This window comes from Calidris pugnax, unplaced genomic scaffold (genome assembly GCF_001431845.1).
Source record: "Calidris pugnax isolate Ruff unplaced genomic scaffold, ASM143184v1 scaffold70, whole genome shotgun sequence".
NCBI lineage: Eukaryota > Metazoa > Chordata > Aves > Charadriiformes > Scolopacidae > Calidris > Calidris pugnax.
The window spans coordinates 16,684,562-16,711,373 of NW_015090862.1; the positions used below are offsets into that span (position 1 = coordinate 16,684,562).

Below are 26,812 nucleotides of genomic sequence, written 5' to 3' on the forward strand. Positions count from 1 at the left end.
ACAAACACTATTTTTTTTTAAAAGGTATGTATTTAACCATACATTAAGTGAAAATGTAGGCTGCTGCACAGGAGGACACACAGTTTCAGGCAGTCTTTATAGCACGCCCTTTGCAACTTGATGAATCAACAACCTGAAGATCCACTGATTATAAAGTTAGTCCTAAATGCATTCTCTTTGAGACAAGAGAACCATGGCAACATGATTAAGGCTGGCACACAATTCAGTGTTTTAATTCTCTTGGCAAACATTTGTAAGTTCCAATTATAGCTTTTCTTAAACATTTTTTTTTAAAAGAGATGCCTAGAAAGGTCTGATTTCGATGTGTCTCAGGCATATGGCTTACCGAGCAGCTCAACAGGGGAGGAGTTACTTAGATACATGAAAAAATGCTGTGTTAAATCACAACCTTAAACAAAAACAGGGTGACAGGGATATGTGTAAGCAATTATGCTGTACAGGGGCAAAAATATACATCCTGACAGTGTATCTACAATGCCTGCCTACAGAGCTGTCTCCCTGGAAATGCTGGATTAGTTTCTGGAAAGAAATAGCTACCTCTCCTTGTTCCAAGACACCCACTTAAGGAATTACAGGCTGGATCTCTTCAGGTTCATCAAGACCCTTCTGTTGTTCTCCACTGAGCCTTCCTCTTTGCAAAGCCTTCTCTGCCACTGGACAAAAGATCTGATCCTCAAGTTTCACCTGTAATCCTTAATACAACATTCAAGCTTTAGAAATTCCCCACTATAAAAAAAATAAAATCTAACACAGAACCGGCTTGTGGTGAAAGATTGTCTTGGATTGTCAATTGCCAATTTCTTTACCAAGCCATAACATGAGTACTCTAGTGAAATATGTTATACTTCCAAGTTAATTAAATGCAAAACATTAGGAAAGAGACTACAGGAAATAAAACATGCAATTTGTAATCTAAACAAAGTTCTACACCCTGAACTTACACATAACATGATCACAGTGCCTGAACTGAAAGGCAGTTTAAGGCCGGTAGCTTGCTCACTCCTCTTCTCTGTACCAAACCTTTTCTGCCTGAATGGAGTTTGTGTGTCATCCTGTCCACCACAGGGACAGTTTTTCTACTAGAAAAAAAACAAATGAAAGCAATTCAAGATCAATTGTTCCATTTGAAAGGAAGGTTACAGCTGTCATTCTCATACCAACGTGTGTTGCAGTATCTCTCTTCCATAATGCACGATGTGGTTTCCATAGAAATATCTTCTTCCTTCAGTATCTACAAGCCCTCCAATTATTCCCTTTTGGACATCTCACGCAATCCAATAAAATCTTTTCAGAGCAGGGAAATAACTAGGCTCAACTACTACTTAATTACTTGGTGAGAAGAAAAAGAAAAGGAAAATTAGCAAAGAAAAGCTTTATTTAAAACAAAACACATGATGGAGAACATGTGCCTTGCAAAAAAATTATATCTTACCTGAAGAAATCTCTCCAGTGTTACAAATTATGAACAGTCACGTACAATTTTTAAGATCACACAGATTTTGCTGATTTCTGAAAGTGCAATTATGGTATAATTCTACATTGTTTGGTGGCCTTGTCTCCAACTAAGCCCCCAGGGCCTGCTCTTTTTCTGAATCCTTTGCTTTGCTGAGCATTGCCTGCACCTTGTTCAAAGTCCTCTTGTTCAGGACCCTGCGAGCTCCGAGTCCCTGCTGCTGCTGCTGCGTCATCTTCTTTTTCTGTGGAATCTCCTGCCACTTTCCCAACACCAGGAATGTATTCAACGCCCTGAAATTAGAACCAAGACAGAGGGAACACCAAATTACACCCAAACAACATAAACAGTGACTTGATCCTAATATAAAATGCTTCTGTCAACCGAGGCAACCATAAACACGCAGGGCAAGAAACTGAGCTGCGTTGTTTGTATAGAACAGCTTCATTCCTGCTGCTCTGCCTGAGTTCCCAGAAGTGTCAGGATAAAGAAAACTGGGAGCACACGGAGCCTTCATCTGGCTGGGTGGGCTCTGAAGCCATGACCACAGCACATAACGCAAGAGCCGTGCACCACAGGGGCCAGTGCTGTCACAGCTTCCCCAGGAGACCCATGTCTGAAGAAAACAAACTCATTTAATTGTGCGGTAACCAAAATGTGCTGGGGAAACAACCCCTACAGCTCTTTGTTTTTCTTCCACTCGTCTGTCCTTTTTTTTTTTAATTACTTGGAAAAGCTTAATTACTGTGATTTGTTTTCTGAGATACACGTTTCCCTAACTAGGTTTAGGCGTCTTTCAAACCTCTCATCCCATTTTAGGCTTTCACCCTGCAAAAAGTTAAGCACAGTCAGATCTGCAGCTCAGTAGTTGGATAACATAATTAGGACTGTAAAGAGCTGGGCTTACTCATTCTAAAGGTGTCGCACTCAAGCCCTGTACAGGCACAGGAAAAAAAATCATTGTTCAGTTCAGAAAGCCATTGCATACACAAACTTTGGCACTCGCTGTTTGCCAGCTCGTTACAGTTCCCTTATTCCAGTAAGGATCAATCTAAACATTTAGCGAAAACTATCCACTACTCTTTAGCCTCTCAAACTACTACAGCTCTATAAATTAGCTCCAGGAATCAATTATATGTGTATGTATACATTATATAGCTATGATTACCTACATAAACCTATGGGTCAGCAGTAGAAAAACACCTATAGTTGTCTGTGATGGTCTCTCATATTTAAACCTCAGTACTTCACTAAAAAGGAAAAAGGTCACCAAAGAAAAAGAAAGTCATACAATAGCTAATTAATGACTGTACCTTATTCATCTGGTCCACATCTGATTGTCTGGGTTTACTGGTTTGAGCTTTCTCCATACGAGAGCCCCCTTCAGTCTCTGGAGAAATGGGGTGAATAGTTTCGCCCCAGAAAGAGATTTAAAAGGAAAACATGTCAGCAGACTTTCATGGCAATTTTCACTTTAAAAACACACCAGATAAAGCCACCTGAATGCTACCTTCCACCCCTTTTTGCCTCGCTTTTGTTAATTAACCAAAGCAGGGTGCCTGATGACACTTTCACAAAAGACAAAGGTAAACAACTGTAGTAGAAACAAAATGTGTCTGGGCCTTTCTTAGCTTGAAAGTTCTGCTAAATAGACCATCCATCTCTTACACCCAGAAAGCCCATATCCCTTCCTCCTTTTCAGAAAATGCAGATACTCTGACCAATTCAGATAAAGGATTATAAACAATCATTTGAAATTGATTTTAATTCTTGGTCAGCCTGCTTATTTTTTGCATTAGCTTCACATTTACACGCTTTACGTATATTACTAAACAACTTCAAAACAGCTCAGTTCACCGCCTGATAGATTTAACAAGTAGGATCGAATCATGTTAAATGATTTCTGTTCCTCCAATCAGCCCCAGAAGAGAAATGTCACTGTGTTCCTGTTACTGAGTCTATTTGCTGTAAATAGATCTCTCCATTTTTCAGACAGTAACAATTAATTCAGAATGAACAATTGCAGCTATGTGTGACATGCTGAAGAGCTGTATTTGCATAGATATATGTATACATGCAGACAGAAGTGTGTATATCTATGTCTATGTATCTGCACACATCCAAACTGAAGTATCAGTTGCAGTAAACAGAATGCTGCAGTTTATCTGTACTGCCACTAGATGCAGCCACATAACCTTGCAAAATTTAAAATTCTGACCTCAGGGTTATAGAAACCTTTTTTTGGACTATCTGTGATAGCAGAAATCTTACAACAAAATTAATAGTATGCAGTCCCTGAGTACTAGGGGAGGAAAAAATGTAATATGAGTAAATTTTCAATTTTTCTTCTCAATAATTTTGTTCCAAAACATAGCATTGTGTATGTTGATGGGGATCTAAGAAATAAGAGCAGAATAAGACTTGTCTGTTTTCATGGTTGTTGCCATAGATCCAGATCGGAGCTGACAATATTGAATTACATAGTGTTTTGCTTTCTGCATAACAGAATAAATAGGAATGAAGCACCATATTCCCAAAGCGACCCCCTAAAGACAGAATCATAGAATCGTAGAATAGTTTGGGTCAGAAGAGACCTTTAAAAGGCCATCTAGTCCAACCCACCTGCAATGAGCAGGGACATCTTCAAGTGGATCAGGTTGCTCAAAGCCTCACCCAACCTGACCTCAAATGTTTCCAGGGATGGGGCACGTACCTACCACCCCTCTGGGCAACCTGGGCCAGTGTTTCACCACCCTCATTGTAAAAAATTTATTCCTTATATCTAGTTTAAATCTGTCTTCTTTTAGTTTAAAACCATTACCCTCTGCCCCATTGCAACAGACCCTGCTAAATAGTTTGTCCTTGTCTTTCTTATAGACCCCCTTTCAGTACTGAAAGGCTGCAATGAGGTATCTCTGGAGCCTTCTCCAGGCTGAACAATCCCAACTTCCCAGCCTGTCTTCGCAGCAGAGGTATTCCAGCCCTCTGATCATTTTTGTGGCCTCCTCTGGACCTCCTCCAACAGGTCCATGTCTTTCCTGTGCTGAGGGCTCCAGAGCTGGACGCAGTACTCCAGGTGGGGTCTCATGAGAGCAGAGTAGAGGGGTAAAATCACCTCCCTCGATCTGCTGGCCCTGCTTCTTTTCATGCAGCCCAGGATATGGTTGGCATTTCCACCTCATGTCCAGATTTTCATCTACCAAAACCCTCAAGTCCACAGGGCTGCTCTCAATACCTTCATCCCCCAGCCTATATTGATACCATGGATGGCCTCGACCCAGGTGCAGGACCCTGCACTTGGCCTTGTTGAACCTCATGATGTCAACACAGGCCCACTTGTCAAGCTTGTCCAGGTCCCTCTGGATGGCATCTCGTCCCTCAGGCACGTCAACCACATCACTCAGCTTGGTATCATCTGCAAACTTGCAAAAGATCTAAATGACTGTGCACATATGGAGCACCTAAGTGTGCATCTCTAGTGGTTTCCACTCTATGCTCCATCATTTTCCCCTCTCTCCCTATACCACAGCTCTGGAAAGACAAGGTTCTCTTTACGTGTCTGGTAAGCAGCAGACTAGCTCAGATGATAAAGGATTTCTGCACTCAGAAAATGTTTCTGGTTTATCCACTATTAACAGAGAGCGTGAAGCTCTGGAAAATTCTCTTGTTATTTCTCAGCAGCAATTACACAGAGCCGTGCAGGAGAAACGCTGCCTTTAAGAAAAGCAAAATAAGGGAAACTCTCCCCTAGTTTTAGCAGGTGTTATCTGCTCTGTACTCTCCCCTGGTATTTCTCTGGGTGTGTAATATGCACAGCACTGGGATAATACAAGCACAAGAAGCCCACAAGTAGATTCCATATGTAAAGCAGATATAATAAATGTAGTACACAGTGTTTTAAATACTGTTTTTATAGTGGGTTGATTTTCCACTGAAGATAGATGAAATAAAGCCTGTTCAACACATTCAGTGTAAAGGAAAGTGATGCCCAGTGAGCTGCGCACCAGAGTGAAGAATATAATTTAAAAAACAGATTTTTATTACATATTTTAGTGCCAAATTCACATGCTTCTGTTCCCTTCCACTATAAAGATCACATTGCAACTCGCAATCCATCAAAATTATATATAAACACACACCCCCACTTCTGGTTTATATTTTCCCTCCTTCCTTTCTTTGTAGATACGAGATATCTCATTTACGTGCAGAACTGGTCAAGGCAGTTCCTAGGCCTGACGTGGATTCTTTACTGACAGCCACTCTAGTGCAATTATGTTTACCCTTGGTTTTGGGTTGTTTCTCTTTGTTTGCTTGGTTTTTTTAGAAGACAGCAAAAAAAAAAAAAAGAAAGAAAAAAGAAAGTATACTCTCCCCTCCAGGACCTGCTTTCTGTTTGCTGACCTGATCATAGTTCTCTTTAATTGCCATTAATAAACTGAATTTAGCAAGATGGATTAAAGGAAAGAGCAAACACCAGTATTTGCTGGTTTAAAGCATGAGGAACATAAATATAACGGCTTCAGAGGAAGCCAGCCTAGGGCTAATTTCTGACTGAACTCTCCTGTGGGGTGCTGCAGAGAAGATGAAACACAATGTCTCAACCGAAGGTCCCCAAGCCAATCCAAAGCAGGACAGATGTGGGAAGGCATGGGAGCAATTTGCTCTGCAGCACTCCTTGCTGCACTCCCAGAAAGAGACAATGTGTGCCCTTCTTTTGGAACCTAACGCTTATCACAGCTTGTGCGCATGCAGCAGAGGGCCCTGTCTGGATCCCCAAGCCAGCTGAACAGACTACAGCAAGATCCCCATATGAACTGTCAAAAGGTTTTCCTACTCTATTGCTATCTTTTGTGAAGTAGGCAGAAAATGCTCCCAGCAAGAAGGATCTACCCTGTAGGAGAGTAATTTAAATCTTCCAAAAGCCATAATGAAAAGGTTTGTGTTTCCATCCAAGAATGGTATTGGCAGCAAATTGAAGGCAATTAAACACATTGCCCATTGGCCATACAAATTTCTTCTTTGTAATAATTTCAGAGAAACAAACCCCTCTCTATAACCCAGACATTGTGTTGTGCAACAGGAATTTTTTGGGCTAACTTCTACCCTGCTGTAAGTGCACTGCAATGGGAGTTACAGCCACTTTATGCCAAGACTGTGCTTTGTTCAGTATCTCTCAGATGCTCTGTAGTTCTGTTTCGTTACCTCATAATTTCTAAGAATTGTCCTGTTTACTGGGAAAAGACCAGTGAACTGGACTGCACGCTCTGTAGTTTCTCCATGTGCAAACAACAGAGAAACCACCTATCTATGATCACTACCTAACGCTTGATTTTATTTCTTATCTTTATATAACTAACACGGCCAAGCTCATATTGTTTAACTCACTTCCTGAAGGGGATGACTCCATCTGAATTTTTAACCAGATATTCACTCGCTGGCTCCAGTCTCCTGGTGCTTCCACCTCCCACAGTCGCTTCTGCTCCTCGGGATAAGTCTGCAAGAATTTCTGGCAAACTAAATAGGAGAAACCAAGGGGCAAAAGCATGAATGAGTGAAAAGTACAGTGGAAGAGGGAATGTATTCTATCCTGGAAATGCTCTCAGACCTACTTTCATTAGTTCCTTTGGAAATCTTTTCTTCTCTCTTCTTGTCTTCCTTTTTTTTGCTTTTAGCTGGGGCTTTCAGGAAAGCTCTGTGTGGAATGACCTAAACAGGCACAAGTGAATCCTGTCTGTCTGCTTCAGTCTGGCTTCCTTCCTTCTGAGCGCAGAAATACACAACTTGAAATGACTTACTGAGCCACCTTCCTCTGGCACTGCATCACAGAACTGTCACCAGACACTTTACAGGTTTTAGACTAACAGCAGTGAGGGTTTTTTCACCTTCACCACTCTGAAATGAAAGGTGTTTCAGTGTCTTCCAGCTTTAACCATTAAGAATGCTACTCTAATTTCTATTTATAAGCAAAACCTTGGTATCAGTTCATTCTTGGGCCAATAGCACCCTCCATTTTACTACTCCTACCCTATAATCCGTTGCTGGGGTTCATTTACTTCTTTGGGTGTGGGAAAACAGGCAATAGGAGGAACTGAGAAAATAATAACAGAGGTCCCTGTGTCAGATGTACGATCGCCTTCAGAAACCATGTTCCCACAGATTCTTATCACTGTCAGTACATACTGAACATTAATATAAATTGGATAAACAATCAAATTTATGCTTCTTTATGTTATCAAACTGAAATCTGTCTTGTTTAGAGGTTTCCTTAGGATGTGTGCAGAGCCAAGAGGAGGCGTATGTTGTAGGACAAACAGTTCAAAAAATTTAAAGGGGATTTTTAAACTTTCCTTAACCACCATTCTATCAGCTCCATCAACTGTACTAAGACAGCAAACTGTAAACAAAATTATTTTCATGCTCTCCTCTGTTCGTTGTAGTTCATCATACTACTGAAAGGGTAATTCATCTTCAACATTTAACAATGGGATGTCGAAACAAAACCCCTAATTCTGGTATGTAAACATTTGCCTTACAATAATGAGCAGAACACTGTCATTAATTTTATTCAAGGATATCCAAACTAAATTAATCATTTCAATAAAAGCTAATGAAAGTAACATATTTACCAAAACAGAGACACCTGCTAAATGGCTTTTTACTTACTTTTAGGCATCTATAGCACATTAAACAACGTGCTAGTGAAAACTGTGCACGTTTACTACAGAGATTTAAAGTTTGCACTTTTTTGTCAAAGTATGAGATTGTGGTTCCAATGGAATTAAAAACAGGCAGTAACTTCAATATACTCTAAATTTAACTTACAGTATTAGTATTTTTATAAAAGTAGGACCCAGAAAACCTAAGAAGAACATGAAATTTATTCACTATTAACTCTAAACATGACTGAGATGAAAGCATAGCCTTGCAATATGTAGCTAGCATGAACACTTAAACAGTGCAACTTTCGGATCCGTGGGTTCTAAACCATTGATGCCTCCCATAGGAAAAAATGATATTATTGGGAGAAGAGAAAGAATGTTGTAAATACTATTCCTTCCTGAATTTACAAGTAGCAGTACCTTAGAAACTTCTGGGATACATTTGTATACATTGGGGTACATTTGTATACATTCAATGGCACATTCTCACCAAGAGAAAGAAAATACATGGTGAAAATTTTGTTGACACTTATTAGGAAATAGCTGTAAAGTCATAAGTCAGTAAAAACATCTCCCAAAAAATGATAGCAAAGACTGCTCTCTCATACAGAGAGCAACTTTAGGAAAAAATACTTTTTTAAAGAAAACAGTTTTATAAATGTGAGGACGGGAGTTTTCTGTAAATTGTACTTTTCTGTAAATTGTACCAGAACTTCAACCTGAGCACACGGAAGATATGTAATTAGTTAGTGATGTTTTTAAAGTGCCAAATGTTCGAAGGCAGTCAATACAAAATGAGTACTAATGTGACTGGATGAACAAGTAGAGCCTAGGTATATGGCTTATTAGATGTAATTTCTTACAAATGCAGTACCTACAAAAGCATTATGTGCATAGTGCAGGCTTGACAACATCTTATGATTCTTTTCCCTCTGGTGTCAAATAAAACGGGTAAGTCACTGTCTAGGGCAATGACATAGTTCTAAGCGAGAGTGAGCTAAGAATGCAAAATGTCAAACAGGCAGTATGAGTTTTATGCTTTTCATTGTCTTACATAAAAATTGGCCTACCTTTCAAGAGGAAATTCCAGAATTCTCAAGAAAAGTAACCAGTAAAAGAACAGCAGTTCAGTTCAGACCAGTGCACTGAACTCTTACACAGTTAAGAAATTCCAACCAAGACCATATTGAAATGTATACATTATACATGACCCTTGCCTAACGTTTCCACATCAAATGATTTACCTTGATACATCGCAGCAGAAATAGGGCAGCTGATCCCCAAGGCATCCTCAGCCACGAAAGACTGACAGAAATCATGCAGCATTTTCATCCCTAGGCCACCTCTCCTGTACTTTCTCCGGACAAATATAGTATCCAAAACCGGCAGCAAGTAACATTGACTGGTTGTACCATCACAAAGGCTCCCTGAAAGCAGACAGTAAAAAAATACATTAGTTTGAAAACAAACTTGGTATTGCTGCACTAACTGCCCTCATACCTTTCCACAGGGTGACCCCAGCTGAAGTGCATTTGCATAGACAGTAAAACACTTTCCAAGAGGAAAATTTGTGCCATCAAACTGAGAGGACCTGCTTAAGATGTGGCTGACAGGGCACACCATAGTCTTTTCCACATTCTGATTCTCCATAATCAGCCCATCTAGGTACACAGGCAACGTACATAGGAAAGTTCACTGAAAAGATGTAACTGGGTTATAGCCAAAGAGGCATAAATATTCTGAATGTAATCTCAGTATGTTCCTTTAGCTTTTGGCTATTCTGGTAAATCACCCCACAAACTCTTTTTGTGAAATACACTGAATCACCCAACACAGTACGATCTAAAAGCTCAGAAGGTCAAAACTGCCTGATGCAGCATTTTCCTTTCAAATATTCTATCACTTTATCAGGGTCCTGCATTTGTTTGGGAGTGAAGTTTCAAACCACTGGAGGTGAGAAGCTCTCTAGATACCTGCCCATATTCTTCCACATGCCATGCCACCCATGACTATCCAGCCTGGGGGCAGATCTCAGGGTGTTACTCTTAAATAGTTGTTTAACCCTAAACAAGACCTGAAAAATATTCAGGAGACATAGCAATAGGAACGTGCTGGTTTAAACATCCCAAGGATACTCAAAATTCTCAAAAGCTGTTGTACCTGGACCAAAGGAGAAAAGGGAGGCAAAAGAGTTGGGGAAAGTACCCCATCCTGCTTCCCCCATAGATTGGGTGCAATTATTAATAAATTTCAAGACATAGCACCTGAGGTACGGGCAGAACAGCAATGATGCATGAATGTACCAACGTAACCACGTGAACAGTGTTGTTAGTGTTGTTGTTATATCAGGAGTCAATATTACACAGGATAGCAAAGTGATAATCCTGATAGTGCTTGTAAGAATTTACATAACACAACCATGTGAACAAACACTGCGACCAGCAACTATTTAACTAATATAATAAATGCATATAACAGATTTGTTTTAACATGCTCTGGTCAGATGTGTCGTTATCTCAACCCCTCGAGCCCCATGCTGGGTGCCAAAAAGGACTGTTGTGGTTTAGTCCCAGCTGGCAACAAAGAACCACGTGGCCCTTCACTCACTCCTCCCTCCCCAGCTGTGGGATGGGGGGAGAATCGGAAGAAAAAGGCAAAACTCATGGGCTGGGATAAAGGCAGTTTAACAGAACAGCAAAGGAAAGGGGAAAACAAGAATAATACTGATAAAGGAATATACAAACCACAATTAATGTACAACTGCTCACCAACTGGAACCCAGAAAGCCCAGCCCACTCGCAAGCTGCAATTCCTGCCCCCTCTCCCCACCAGCTCCCCCAGTTACATACTGAGCATGATGCCATGTGTTGTTGACTACCCCTTTGGCTAGTTTGGGTCAGCCACCCCAGCTCTGCATGAAAATTAACCCTATCCCTGTTGGAACAAGGGCAACAAAGTCCATGCTAATAAACATATTAAGCCAGTCACTTGAAATCATGGGGACATGACATAATGCTCTACGTGTAGACAAAATACAGACTCAAATATAAGCCTCCAAACTATAAAAACTCAGTTCTCAGTGAAAACTGTCAAAAAAAATTAGAACCAAGGGATTTATTTTGCCATCATGTATGGTAAACTCAAACTGGAGTCAAGAGAAAGTTGATTAAGAAGAGACAATCAGAGTCCAAAATTTTCATGTTCATCCTAAACAACTTTGGGTCCCATTGCAGGAGGTACATTAGCAATTCACGGAACAGCTTTCAGTCAGTGCAGAAGGCCATAGAAACAGAACCTCAAACTACTTGACAGCATAAGCATCAAATCCCAAAATGAATGACCAACATCAGTTCACCAACTACCTATATATAGGATAAGGTCACCATAGAAACATCTCACTGATTTATTTTAATTTTTAGAAAATATTTATAAAGATTTTATGCTGCTTCTATCTGGGTACACAGCAGTTTACTTTGTCACTTAAGTCTAATCAAGACCTTCTCAGTTTTCTTTCTTACCACTTACTAATGTACCACTCAGTCCAGGTTTCAGTATCTTGAGACATGAAACTTTCATCACTTCACTAAGACCAGTTTCACAGATCTCCTAGTGAATGGCTGTTCCTAAATTCCAGTATAAGACTTTTACTTAATAAATCCAATTTGTCTTTATCACATCCCCACAGCTATCTTAAACTGAGATCTACTTCTGCTCCTTGAGTTGGTGTCTAGTACCTTTTGCTGATAAGTCACCAGGCCTGACTTCAATTACTCTCTTTTCTAGGATGCCAGTTCAGCAAAGCATTCATGACTATAATTCTAGACCCCAATTTGTCAAGGCTGTAGCTCTCCACTTAGCAAGAATCCACATCACTCACACTCAGCCATACAACAAGAGTATGTAAGCTACACAATCACTCAATTTACATTGAGGCTTGGTGCACCCCTGCTTAATCAAAGTGCATGCTTAACTTCAAACACATGTTCAAGCACATTGTTGGAAAAGGATGGTTTGTGGTGGTGTTTATAACCTTTCAATATTTGTAACACATGATGGGTAGTTATTCTTTTTTTAGGAGCCAAAAACTTGAGTGTATCCCTAGTCCCATTGTTAGCTGCCAGCCCAACAGAAATGTTGGATTCCAGCAGCATTGCACCAAACATTCTAAGAAAGGGATAAACTTTTCCTCGTGAAGTCAATAGCTTTAAGAATTCCTGCATGTTGCAAGCGTCCTTATAAGTTTATTATTATCTCATATAGTCTGTCTCCTATAAATCCTGATGAGACTGCTGTGCTGCAATCCCAGGAGCTGAGTGATTTATGTCTGTGCTCCTAATTTTGTGTTGAGAAGATGACAAAAACTTGTAATGTCTAAAGGCACTGTAAATAAAGAAACCATGAAGCCATTCTTCACCTTGTCCCTGGGAAACATATTAGAAGAGTCATAGCCCACAGCCATTTGAAATAAAATAAACAAACAAACCAACCTTTGGAACAAAGGCCACTTTGTCTCTAGTTTCCATCCAATAGCAAAGAGGTTACCATAAGCTAATGGTGGCCCAGAGGTGACCACTGGGCTCTCACACACTTGGTTCCGAGGTTTGTTTCATTGTTGAAACACACAGACTGAGTTTTGAGGTGAGGGAAGAGACAGGGAAAATAAGAGCACTGGCGATGGACATGGAAGTATTCATACAGTCTGCCCTTTGAAAGCCTTTGATCTCTTTGGTTAGGTCACGAGTGCCAAATGACCAACTTATGAGCCAGCAAAATGGTAAACAGATATTACAAGGGCAGGAAAGCAGACAGCCATTAGCATTCCCACAGAGCCACAAACCAGAAAAAAAAAAAAAAAAACCCAACCCAGTCCCCACATCCAACAGACCCAAACAAAACAAGGTTGTGCATACTGACTATTTCCCTGCTGAACAAGTTGGCTTGGCACACACATGTTTGGACAGGCCTTGAGCAGGCTGAGAGCTTGTGTAAAGGGTGGGGAGTATTTCTGCTGAATAGAACCCAAGGTCAACCCATTGTGTGAGTTTGTATGTGAGAAGGGGAACAAAGGTTCTGGCTTCAATAAAATTAAATGAATTCATGTCTTGACTGGTATGTAGTCATTTAATTTTTATTACAGCCAGAACCTTCAGTCTGCCTCAGAAATGCACATTAAAAATATTATTGCTAGAAAACAGAGGGAGAGAAAAGCAATTATCCAACAAGATTTCAGCTAATTATCTGTCAGGTTAACTTCAATTCTGATTATTTTTTTTCTAAAAGAAACGTATGTAATCAGTGCAAATAAAATCTTACTATCTTTTTAGGATCTATTTCTAGAGAATACCACCTAGGCCATCAAAGTATTAAAAGAAATTTGAGAAGGCTTGTATGAAGAAAGGTGTGAAATGGATTTTAGCTTGGGTAACCACTTCCAAAGACCATCTCTTGGGCTCTGGGGTAGAAAAAGCAGAGACTGGCCCAAGGTTTCTTTGCTTTGAATATAAAGCAGATCTCAAAACCAAAGGATCTATATGAAGCCTTTCGGAAAAATATTTCATTTTCAGGTTGTTGTCTGCAAAGAAAGGGACAGGGACAAGGAACTGTCATTTCCTGTTGTACCTTTAAGAGGCTACATTCAGTGAGGTCTAACTCCTCAGCTGTCTAATATGGGAGCCGCTGACATAGATAAAATTGGAGACATTTATCTTGGCACGTGACAAAGTGTCTTATCAGCCTCATTAGTGGCTTAGTACGTCTCATCAATCTTTAGTATACCCAGTGGTAAATGCTGCATGCCTGTCATTGGACAGGAATAGGCACATACCAGGGAGGCTGGGGTGATGATCTGTGTAGTCATGAATAAATTTTGTTTTAATAAAGGTGTCTAATGCTCACGAAAAGTGATAGCCTTGAAGAATGAGTCTTCTGTTTATCTCCACAACAGGTGCAGGATGACCAGTGTCGCTAGTTGCCAAATTGTCTCAAAACCTTGACTTGCAGTCACTGAGTCTCTGAGCAAGGCGGGTGCTCAAGACCATCTGTCCCTCTTTAGCTGGACTATCAAAAGAGATCCAGTTAAGGATGCTCAGAAGATTAATGGATATGTGGAACTGGACCAAAATTACCAAGTTCACTTTGTACAGGCCACCTAGGAACTAGCAAATGGAAATTACTTTAGAATATTGCCAAGATAGTTAATTGGAATCACTGAAGTCCATTGAAAATTTAGTTTGCATAATGGCACACTAAATCTGTAGCAAAGATCGAACAGTTTCTCCTCCTTGGTCACCGTTTCTGTGATTCACCCAGATGACTTATGTATGAAATAGCCATGCTCCACAGATCTGTTCTGGCTTATTTGGCTCCACTGAAGCATGTTTCTGTCATACTGTAGATAATGGAAAGTTCACAGATGAGAAATACAGTTGAACACAACATCAGCATGAGAGTCTCAATTACCTAGTGAAGAAAATAAAACTATAAAGAATGGCCAGGTAATTGCAGAGCATGGAAATAAGGGGAATCAAAATCACATAGTGGGCACAAAGGACAATAATTTCTTCCTAGGATCAGAAGCTGTAACAGAGGTCCAGCACAATATAAAGTCCTGTACTTAATGCTGCGCCTACTAAATGTTCTGACCAGGAGAGTAAAAGGAAAAAGAACTCCCATTATGATTAAAAAAAAGTTAAAAGTTAAAGATTAAAAGAAAAGTTTATGAAAAAAATCTAGAACAACCATGTGAAATACAACTTCTAAGAGAAGATATTTATCTTAGCCTGTTTTGGGCCTAATAAATCCATGGCTTGTGTAGAAAGTAGAGAGAATAGGATCAGCCAGAGCATGGCTGGTATGAAATTGAAATCACAGAACTTCAGAAAGAGGAATTATTTTCTCAATGCATACAGCAAATCATAAAAATGGGCAAAAACAATCTGTTTCAAGCTTCCCGAAAAGCCTTTGGCAAAAGACCACAGTAATTTGCGACACAGGCCAAAAACTAACAAATATAGCTGCCCAGAGAAAAAAAAACACTGGCAGCAAAAGACAGATGCTGACAAAGCTGGACTTGAAGAATTTGTATTTTATGTGGACCTGGTTTAAAACCAAACTGTGACTCTCAACTTACTCAGAAACAGTTTCAACTTGGCTAATACTCCACCCATAACAGACTACTGTGTAAATTTATTTTACTGAAGCATGAATCATTACAGCCCATACAAGTGTTTCTTTCCAAGAGCTTTGCTCAGAAATATTTATGGACTTAAAGGAAAATGTACTATGGCAATTGAATTGTTTGCCAATTACAAACCAGTTCATCAACATATTCACAGATACATACAAGATTCCTTTATCGTAGGCTGAGTCTTGTACCACTACAGTGGTGTACAAACTACACCTCATTGTGAAGAAGGATTTTGCACATCCCAAGGGAGCAGAAGAGCAAAACATCTCTTATTGTTGCTGGCCTTTGAGCCTCTATCAGAGAAGGCGCCTTCAGACTGTCCTCTGGAATCCAAAGCTATCCATATCTGCACAGCTCTCAAGCTGTTTCTTATTCTCCCCTTTTGGACAGATGGCTACTGATTGCTGAATTAAACAATATACTTACCTCCAAAGAGACCAACTTTTCTATGTTTAAGCTGCTGGTATCAAGATAACACCCATGAAACTTAAACACAGACTGGTAACCAGCTCCTACATGGGGGTACGAACTCAGCTGCACACCTGAAGTTATTCTCATGAAGCCTTTTCCACTCTTGCTTGTTAATAGCAATGTACCTGTGTTCATACATACTATTTAATAAAAAAACTCAGTAAAGTTTATACTGGTGCAAGTATCCCTAAAGATTCAAAATACATTGTTTCTTTTCTATGCTATTTAATCAATTAATGATTAAATAATTAATCATCATCCTTTAAATTGGAAGTACCACAACTCGACAAAGCATTCCAGGATGGATCTAGTGCATACACCTTCCTCTACACAACCCAGTCACTGCTCCTTATGCATCCAGGGATATTGCTTCTTCTCTCCACCAGCCACTTCTGAAACACTGGTTTTCCACTGTGAACTTCCACTGTACTCCTTTTTTCAGATATCATTCTTTCCAGGATGCAGTCCTTCAATCTGCGGGTAGGCCCTGCATTCTTTGTTCCTAGATGTACAACCTTCTACTTGGCTGCATTAAAGCACATTTTATTGGAATAACCCAGTACTTCAGATCACTCAGTGTAACTGAGAACAGAGTTTTGAGCCATCGTGTTTAAATGAAAGTAACATGGATGGCTTCCAAATGCTGGGAAGGTTTGTTCCCCAGATTTGTTCTAAGAAAGATTTGATATAAAAATGTAAATGAGAGCCAGGATTATTTATACTGAAAGATAAACAAAAAGATTACATTTCTAGCTATTAGGAACCAATGGAAATGTGTCTCTAAAATGACCTTACCTTTCATCTTGACTGAGTAAAAGGCAACAGCCTCGCTATTTCTCCAGAGTATCTTGGCACACTCAGTGGCAGAGTGAGGTAGAAAGAATGCATCATTAGCTGAACTCCCTTCCAGCATTCCAAAAATAACGTAGTTCAGAACAAAGAGGACAATCCTTTCTCTAAATGTCTGGACCTTAGAGAACAAACAAAAACAGAACAAAGAAAAATGAAGTACAGAATAGTATTTTGCATTTCATAAAGGCTTCAAAATTAAAAAGGGATGGGAAGGAGGAGGAGGTCAGGAAATACGTACACTTAATTTGGAGAAAATACCCCACGAATTGCTTCAGATAGAATAACAAAAACAGTGTTTCCCAGTGTTCCACCCTCTATCCAGAGGGCATAGAATAATTAAGTAACAATTTATAAAGTTTGACATATCTCTTGTTGTCACAGAGAGGAATTCTAAAGCAGCAGGCAAAGAAGTATCTTCATTATAGTCACAGCAAACTAGTCACAGATTTGGAAACAGGAGCAAGGCAATCTAATCACACCCAAAAGTAAAATAAAGACAGGATTCACTGTGTCATCCTTGTCACCTCTCTCCTGTTACCTGTGGCTGTCTTGCCACAGCATCAAAGAACTTTAGTGGGTGAGGACCTTACTGAGGTAGACACTATACAAACCAGAGAATAAATACAGTATGTTCCAAACAGCTTATAACTGAGGTGTAACATGAACAATTAGGTTTTATGTCATGGTTCTTATTAGACAACCAACAGGACAGGGAGATGGAGAAATATAAAGGAACAAGATCATACTGGTCATCAAGGCAAAAAGTGATGCCAACAAACTTCACATGAATGCTGAAAAAGAAAATGAGAGTTTCCACAAATCATGACAATTTACCTCTTAGCAACGAGCTAGAAGGGGCAAGTTTTCAGATATATTTTCATTCTCTGTTGATACAGCAGATGCTTGAAAGCCTATGTTTCTGCTCCATCTTGCAAGGATTTGTATCTCAAAATCCCTCCAGTTCAGTTACCCACTAAAAGGCAACTTAATTCAGTGAATAATTAAACTCTATGTATGGCAGATATTAGGGAAAGATGCTAAAGGAATGGAATCATTAAGGCCCAAATCTGGACAAAGAAGGTTGGGTAGGAAACAGAACTGATTTAACAGCCTCATGGCAACACAAAGCTCACATGGGGTAGGCATTTGTCTTCTTAGTTGAAAACAGACAACAGGCTACCCAAATCTCCCAAATTACAAAAAAGTAGTTGTATCCTACTAAGATAATTTATTTGGAAAAAGAATTACAGATATAGAAACTATTAACAACTGTTTCATAAAATGAAGGCAATATAAACATTATTCAAGGCCAAAAAAAATCATAACTAGCTAGATAAGGCATTGTTCCAAAGGTCAGTAACATCTCCCATCAGACAGACAGTCAAGCAACACTGAAGAGTTCTGCTAATGTAGTAATTTGGTTTATCTGATTATTTCTTTAGTAGGCAGTGAGGTTAAACTGAAAAGAAAAACTAATAAATCCCACAGATGAATCATAAACAGAATACACAAAATTGTTTATAGAGGGTTCATGTGGATGCCACTGTGCAGAGGGAGGTATATGAAGTACTTGGTGAGCCACACAGCCCGGAGCCCACAGGTTACATAAAGCATGAGCTATAGGAGACCAGAGACAATTACACATGATTGTTCCAGCTGGAAAGTTCCAGGGTAAAGGCAATGTTTAAAATAGCATCCTTACCGAAATTAGCCCATCTCTAGAAGGATCAGCTGTCTTTACTACATCTTCAACAGGCCACCAACGCTGGTTCAAATAAACTGCCAAAACTACAGAAAGAAAAAGACAGGGGAACACGTTACCTACTAATAAATGCAAAGTTGGTTCCAAACTTTTCCACAAGCAGCCTCAGATCTACTTTTCCCTCCAGCTGACTCCAGTTTGATCTGCTGTGTGACAGCAGAACAACGATTGTATTTCAATTTCACCTCCATGTCCCTTGATTTCCAATTTTCAGTACCACAGGAAGCATCAAGTGAAGGTAATTTTTCTCAAGAATTTGATGTGACTTTGGTGTGACAACCTGTGTGCCATACGAATAAAGCCCTTCCTGCCTAATATCTGTTCAGCAGCACAGTAAGCTTGTGCAGTATTTGGGACAAAGAGTGCTATCTAGCTAAAGGTTACATTTTTGAAGTGTCTTTCAGCCATTCCCCTGTCCAAATGGACACACACTCCATACAAGTCAAACACAAAGGTTTTCATATCCACTTTTATCAAATAGCTTTTCAGCTGCCTACGTGATTGAATTTCTATGTGTTTGTACCTGTAGAATACAGACTCCTAAATCTCTGCACGGACAGATGTTCACAGAAGTTCAAAGGCATACAGAGAGGTTTCTATCAACAAAGGATAGGCATATGCACACATAATTATGATACACTGAAGAAAAAGTGTATGACCAACCTACAAGTAAGTAAGGCCCTTATGTAGGTCCTATGCAAAACTTGCACCCCACTTTTTCCCATCCTTCCTGAATTTTTCACTTATCCAGAAAACAAGTATTTAAACCCTTCTCCTACATGTTCATCTACAAAATTCATTGCCTGCCATTAGATTTACAAGACTGAAGCAGCAACTGTGACACTGCAATTGCTCCCAAGCCCTGTTCAGAAACAAAAGTCTTAATACAGGGTCATTTCAAAGGACACAGAAGAGATTTCAAGGGTTTAGACTAGGTTTTAGAATAAACACAGAAATCTGACCATTTATGACCACCAACACACCAAGGAGCACATATTTCAGCAAAAAGAACTTTCATTATCCATACAGTAGTGACATCCACCTAAAGAAAGTACACAGCTACAATTTCAGGAGTGCTCAAGAACACCACTATCTTTACTGTCTTCAAATAGGGCAGGTAGAATCCCCATTTTTAGACAAAAAGATAAAATATAATATAGGAAGTATGTTGCAAAGATCAGCACGGAGTTCACACCTCGAGTCCTAAGACAGTACACTGTCTACTGGTTTTCTAAGCTATCCAACTAGGGACATAAGAAAGTTAAAAACCATCTATGAGTTCGAGGCAAATTCACACACGAGGAAATGAAATGGCTTTAACAGGATTCATCTTTTACCTGTCTTAGGCTCAGGTTATACAAATATCATTGATGTGCACAGGTTAGTTTCCCTTTTTGCTTCAGCCTCTACCAGCTCCCACTGGCTTTAGGGCTGGAGATGCCACTTAGCTAGCTTATATTTCAAATCAATTATTAAAGCATACACCAAAAAGCACTATACTTTGTGTACTGGGTTAACAATGAAGAAAGTATTGCACGCCAGGGCAGGCGCCTGTTTATAGCACCAGATTCAATCCATGACATATTATGCACTTACTTGCATGGGAGTTTCATACTCTTTCTGTGATGGATTCAATCTGTTCCCTCAGTCCCTTCACTCTGCTCTCAAATGCAAGCAGCCACTGCTCCATTACACATCCATGAAACACGCAGCTACAAAGGCAGCTGAGTCAGACAAAGGGGATGTAACGGGCCAAATGCTGACTTTAATGGGAGCTGCAGAGAGGTCTGGCACATAGTTCAGACACATACAACGCACATAGTAAAGGTCAGAAAAGTTTTTTAAATCTTTGAGGAAAATAGGAAGATGCACAACCATGTTCTAAAGAGCTACTTTTATAGAACATTTACTGTGCTATTCAATAATTTAAATGTGTGGAAGGGAACACTAGTTGACATAGCAACTGTCACATCACATTACTTGAGCAACCTTATCTATATGGATGCTTTCCTTGAAGGAAAAACATTTCTCCAGATTTCACACAAACATATGTACTTTGCTTTTTGTTATAATTTTTCAAGCCAACATCTGGTCCGCAGTTAAATCCATCTATGCTTCCCCATATTCTCATTTTCATTTTATAATCAACTTTGAGGAACGCTGTTTCAAACGCAAACATGTTTTGTGAGACCACATGTTCCTTCCCTCTCCCAAGCCTTGTTGTTTTTTCCAAGACATTCAGTTATATTCACCTGATAATAAGAGATCAGGTAATTGCCAACAGTAATGTACATACATCACCTGAACCCTGTGAATCATGATGTACGTGATTACAATGATCTTGCAATTGCAAAACTTGATGTGCTCGATCTTGCGATTGCAAGAGTAGGTGAAATGGATTAAGTGAAATACATTTCAGTTCACAATTAATGGGGTATATACATGCCCAGTTGGGTGGCTTGCCCTGAAAGCACTCGCTTGCTAAACCTCAGTACTTTGATCACTTGCAGCCAGACAAACATATTCAGAGTGTTGCAAGAAGCCGAGAGCCTGTGAAGCACACGATTCTGTACCACTCCGGGTAGCTGGAATACGGCACTGAAACACACTGAGTTGAATTAAGCACTAAGCATAATGCAATTGTGATTATGAAATGCCTCCTTTTGCTAGGCAAACATGGAACCCTTCCCAGCCCAGGTCTGGATCATATTTTTACTTTCTAGGCTACGCTGGCCAAATGTTCCCACGCTGGTGCGCAACTATTTGAATGAAATGTGCATATCAGGGCTCCACACACAGAGTAAAGGAGAAAAATTAAAGCAATATCCAGATTGGTACTTCTTTTTCCCCAGCCGTCATCTGAATTGCTGAAATGCATCTCTCAGCCACAAACTAAATTAAAGGCAATGAAATATATGAGAGATGAGATTTGAATATGTTTAATAAATATAGAATGTACCAGCTCTTTACCTTAGATGAAGTCATCTTTACCTTCATTTTGGCAGGATTTCAGATTGAGGGCACACTTACAGAAGCTGCTTCTGCCAAAGGTCAGCGATGGTAATGGTGCAAGCTCAGAGATCCTACATTAAACTGTGTTCTGCAACATCAACATACCCTGAATAGCTGTGTACCCCAGCTCCCTATCTTTAATATGGAATAAGAGCGTTTCTCTCTCTTTCCTAAGAGTCTTATCGAAATAAATACATTAAAGCTTGGGAGGCATGCAGATGCTGCAGTAATGGCAGCCATTCAAGTATCTAAGATAGATATCTTTCCTGCAACCAATTACATTTTCTTCTACAATTTGAGTTTTACTCAGTGATTTGTTGCAAATGTCTTGTGATAAATGTTCTGTGGCATCTAACAGTTATTGTAAATTATTATATACAGCATACAGAAAATGCCACAATAGGGTATGTTTATTTAGTGTTATAAAGACGTTAATCACCCATGCTATGCTCTGTAAGCCCTTAGAACACAATTCACATTCTCATAAAAATATCTGCACAGATATAATAACAGAACAGAACACTCAGCCCATCAAAAATAAATTAAAAACGCTCCCAACCAAGACCAAGTCCTATGGAAAAGCTATCATATCCATTTTCTCTTTGAAATATGCAGGTCATTTCAGAGCACAAGCTATGCATCAGTTCTGGACAACCCATCTGAGCAAGACGATCAGATATAAATCTCAGTGTTGGAATCAATCCCTCTTAACCTATGTTCAAGAATTAAATGCCCCCAAACTTTAAAGCTCTTCACAGGCAAACCTGTACCTATGCTGCTAAATTCAGTATTTTTCCAGAGTCTAAACAACTAGAATTTCAAATACAAGTTATTAGATTGACAATATTTTCTTTGGGAACTGTGGGAAAATAGGTATATTACAGTGGATATTATTTAATAAGTATTATATACATCATTTTATCTATTCAATACTTATCCATTATAGATCTAAACACAAATGGAGCTGAAAGAGGAAATCCCATCACATATGAATGTAAGACATACAAGCTATACAGTATTCTCATTGAGATTAAGGTACTGCCCAGGATGTTGGGAAGTCACCAGAAGCAAAAGCAGAGATGTTGGAGCAAAACTGAAGGAACTGGTGGTGTCAGGGATAGAGCTGGAGAAGAGAACCAACTTGAAAAGGCAGTCACTGGTCAGAAGAACCACTACAGCAGATCTGTTCACTAATCAGAACAAAAGGTCACAAAGGTAAGCAAGTCCAGATGGACTTGTCACATTCATGGAGCCTGCTGCCTTAAGAGTCAATTTCAAATCCGTTGAACTGTGGGAAAAATAGCTGGACAAAACACTTCAGATGTATATACCCATATGTAAAGGTACGCACACACATACACACACCCCCAGCAGACTTTACACAACTAACAAAAATTTATTAAAATTCATCTAAATAAAAGTATTGCGTCAGTCAAATTTGATGTGTGTAGGAAGGCTGGCCACATGTTTATAGCATATAAAATCCAGAAATAAAGAACTTCCAGTAAAATGCTTTAAATCATACTTGTAAAAGGAAATATTAAAAGCCAGATGATGTAGGCCTTACTTAAATAACTACTTACTGATCTCTGTGAGACTCCTTCTGTGACTATGGGCTGGTGACTCAAGCTAAAGTTTTGCAAGGGGGTCACAGTAGTCAGTCAGTCTGTTGTTTATAATATAATAAGGTGTTTATTCTGCTAGGTTTAAGCTTTTAATGTAGATCACTATCATATAATTTAGGCTCCAATATGGACTTGTTTGACTTGTTCCTGTGGGAAACAATTTTTCCCTTCTGTATATGTATCTCATTAATACTTGTTGATCCTAATACTATTAGATCATTTAACTGAAGATTTGTGCTAAATGCACTGCTTTCACCTGCATTTATTTAATAATTCTTTATTTTTGCATTGCAGTTGTTACAGATCCCCATTCCTGTTGTGCAGCCTAAACTAACTTAATGCTGGTTTCAATTACATTCCTTTGAATGAGTCAGTAGGCCTGCACAACTGCACTCAGAGAGCAAGTTTGGCTCCGGTGTTGATGCTTCTCTCCTTTATCACACCAGTGCCTATCTCTCTTCAGAAAAATGTTAATGGAATATATAAATCAATGTCAGGAAAGTAATTCCATATCAATAGCTTTAGAGAGACCAGAAAGTCTTTTGACCACACTTCTAACTTGGAAAGGCCTCCTGCCTTCAATTCCATGAATCACAACCCATTAGCAAACATCAAATTGAAACTGTATGTAAAAGGAGCTGGAAAACTTTACAGAGTTCACCTCTAACCACAGATGATTTTAATCTGGTTTTTGTTCTTATGAAGAAATATCCTGGTTACAGGGTTTGCACTGAACAATGAATACTTAGTTACACTAATAGTACCTGTTCTAGGAGTCTAAGATCATTACCTGACACACTTTAGAACTGAACATAGAGTGCTACACTTCTTTGCCTTGCCTTTGTTGTATTATTAAGAATACTGGCCATTAAAGCCTACAAGGTATAATTTATAGCTTATCCTTAGAAAAAAAAAAAGTTCGTTTAATGACAGATGTCATTAGTTTGCTGCCACAATTGGAGGCTGAAAGTTTAAGAGGTTTCACGTGTCCTCTATTCCCTAAGTGACACAATGGGTCAATGCAAAGATTCATGTCTTTGCTGTAGATGTTCCAAAGATTCCACAGCCCATTGCTTCACAACAGCTCCAACACTCCCCATTTAATCCAGGTGGGTCAAAACCTGGGCTTTTAGTTTCCCATTGACACCAATTCCAGTGGTATCAAGAGCTGTTACCTCATTTGCACCTGCGTTTTTTCACATTCCATAGTCAAAGACACTTGCCCGAGAGTAAATACAAAGAAATCAGGCTGTGTATGAAGATAATACAATCCAGATAGTGGGAGATAAAACTTAGATACAATTATTGATCAAATCTTAATAACCTGTTGATACTCTAAGCAGACTCTTGAAACAGAAACGCCAGTAAGCACACGCTGACTTTTACTGCCTGTAACACAATTGTAGCGTATCCCTGTCAGGCTGACACATGGCTGTAATAGGAAAACACCAGCATTCATAGCAGCAAGCAAGTTTAAAGCCTATCTTGGGAGAACTGCCAAATAAAATGGATTTAACTCAATTCCTGAGCATAGTTGCACTCCAAATATACCCCTCACACACCAATACTGGAAACAGGAGGCAATTAAATCTAGTACTGAAGAAGGTACCATATAGTAAAAATAATATGAAGAAGAACCAGTAAGACCTAATGCAATGTTACATATATATTTGCTTATGTTTAAGGATTTCAGAATTCTATGCAAATTATAATGCATTAAATTTCACATCATCTTGAATTAGAAAAATATTACCCCATTGAACAAACTCAGGAAGAATAACAAATTCACCCAAGGTTATTTTTCAGCTACCAGCAGAGCTATGCATAGAATTTAAAAGCTCTGATGGTCAATCCTCCCTTCTAATCAGTAGCCCACCGACAGAAATCCCTGACAGGTAAATTGAATCCATTTCATATTCAAAATAAACCCCCAAATATTTATATATATAAACAAGCAGACCATCTAGAAAGTACAACTACTCAAAATTCAAAATATTTTGACCAATTCTAACCTGTCTCTTTATCCTTTGGATCAGTTAACAGCAACAGTTTGCAAGTAGGATTATTTCGGTAGAGAGGGACAAAACACACAGAGGAATCTTCAAGTTTAACCTAAAAAAACAAACAAGCCCTGTAGCTGTTTGTACTGCAAAGCTCGCGAGCAGAATTTCATGTATTAGATGCATTTATGGTATATTTTACTAACACGCATGGTATAAGTTTAGCACAACACCCTCTCAATCCTGAACTTCAAGGCACTAAAACATACTTAATATCCTAATACTATCAGTAGGTAAAGTTAATTTAAAAGAAATCAAGAAGTGAGTGAAGACCTTAAGGACAACTTACTATGATTAGTACATAACCTGGCTTTGAACACAGTTACATGCAGACAAACGGTGTTATGAAACACCAGACACATCAAATAAAAACAAATACAACTTGCACTTCTTACAGCATGGTCCAGCTGAGTACTTGTGGTGTTTTGCAAACAATGAATTAAGCCTCAGGGTACAGGGAGTATCAAAGCACTAGGGCAGTGCCTGGGCAGTTTATCTGTGAGGCACAGGGAGGGTAGATAATTGGCACAAGGTGGTTATGTTGAAGGCAAAGCTAAAATCAAAATGCAGCTCTCAAGCTCTCAGTCTTAGACTAAACTTCTAAACGATGTGACACATAAACACAAAATTACTGTGCTCAAACAGCTCTATATGCATAGAGATGACGATTTCCATATGAATATTGCAAATGCTCTCATGTAAGTTTAGGTACAGGCAAAGAGCGTGCATAATGTAGCACAGTATGTACTGTACTTTCAAAAATCTGGTCCATTGTGTATGTGTGGGTGTGCCTCTCTCTCTAATTGCACCCATTTGTCAGTTTGCTATGAAACTCAAATCAGTCATGTGATACATCTAATATTTCTTGGTGCAAGGAAGGAGTAGTATGAATATGGATTATTCAAGATAACAACTCTAAGTTGAAACCAGTGTTCACTAGTGTGCTAGAATCCTGGGATCATCCATGCAAACACTGGACTCCAGGAAAAAAACTGAAAACTGCCTGAAGTCTGTATTCATGAGCTTTCCGAATTCTCAGTATGTTCTGGGGATTCAGTTGTTCTTTTCATGCTTCAAATATAACAGCATCAATATCATTATGGCACCTGGGAGCATTACTATAATGAAAAGGCCAGTACTATTTCCAATAGTGTTATGATTGTTATTTTGTTTCATAAGGTAATGTGCACTTTCACAGGTGCTAACAACATCAGCATGAGCCAAGCAGAACCTTCTGCGTATGAACGCTGCCAACGCGCTTCCATCCTTGCAATAATCCTTGCTATCTGTGTACTGGATGCTTGACCAAGGACCACACCATACCAAAAAGAAGGTCTGTGACCCCAGCAAGTGGGCTGACAGCCACTTAACACTTGCTAAATAATTATTCATAGTTGCAGGGCCTGCCACTTCAAACCTGCTTTAATTCAGATACACAGAGGAAAAAAAAAGAAGCCTGGTAATTGCAGCCATTATTCCAACACCAAAATCCTCATCCTTCAGGTTGTAGGTATATAATAGAGATTGTTAGCTCAGATATTCACTGGGGATGGGGGCTTTACCTTGTTACATTTAGTTTCTTTTTAATTACAAAATATCAACGTTCATTGAGCTATTTATTATAGAGTATAAGGAAAAAAACAATACAGCAAGAACATCACCATTACTTATGCCTTTGACTAGCTGTCTGACTGCAGATTAGATTAGACCT

The 26,812-nt window shown here is 39.2% G+C and overlaps 1 protein-coding gene across 1 annotated transcript in view; it reads right to left on the reverse strand.

Moving 5' to 3' along the window:
- Positions 1-1,397: 1,397 nt before the first annotated feature.
- Positions 1,398-26,812, reverse strand: part of FAM169B (family with sequence similarity 169 member B) — a 40,340-nt gene continuing 14,925 nt past the window's right edge. Inside the window, exons 3-9 of the mRNA XM_014944636.1 lie at positions 25,054-25,153; positions 18,345-18,430; positions 16,586-16,760; positions 9,378-9,560; positions 6,860-6,988; positions 2,788-2,864; positions 1,398-1,767 (exon numbers count right to left, since the gene is read on the reverse strand). Of these exons, the coding sequence (XP_014800122.1) occupies positions 1,543-1,767; positions 2,788-2,864; positions 6,860-6,988; positions 9,378-9,560; positions 16,586-16,760; positions 18,345-18,430; positions 25,054-25,153 (975 nt within the window). The 3' untranslated portion in view covers positions 1,398-1,542. The remainder of the gene's footprint in view (positions 1,768-2,787; positions 2,865-6,859; positions 6,989-9,377; positions 9,561-16,585; positions 16,761-18,344; positions 18,431-25,053; positions 25,154-26,812) is intronic.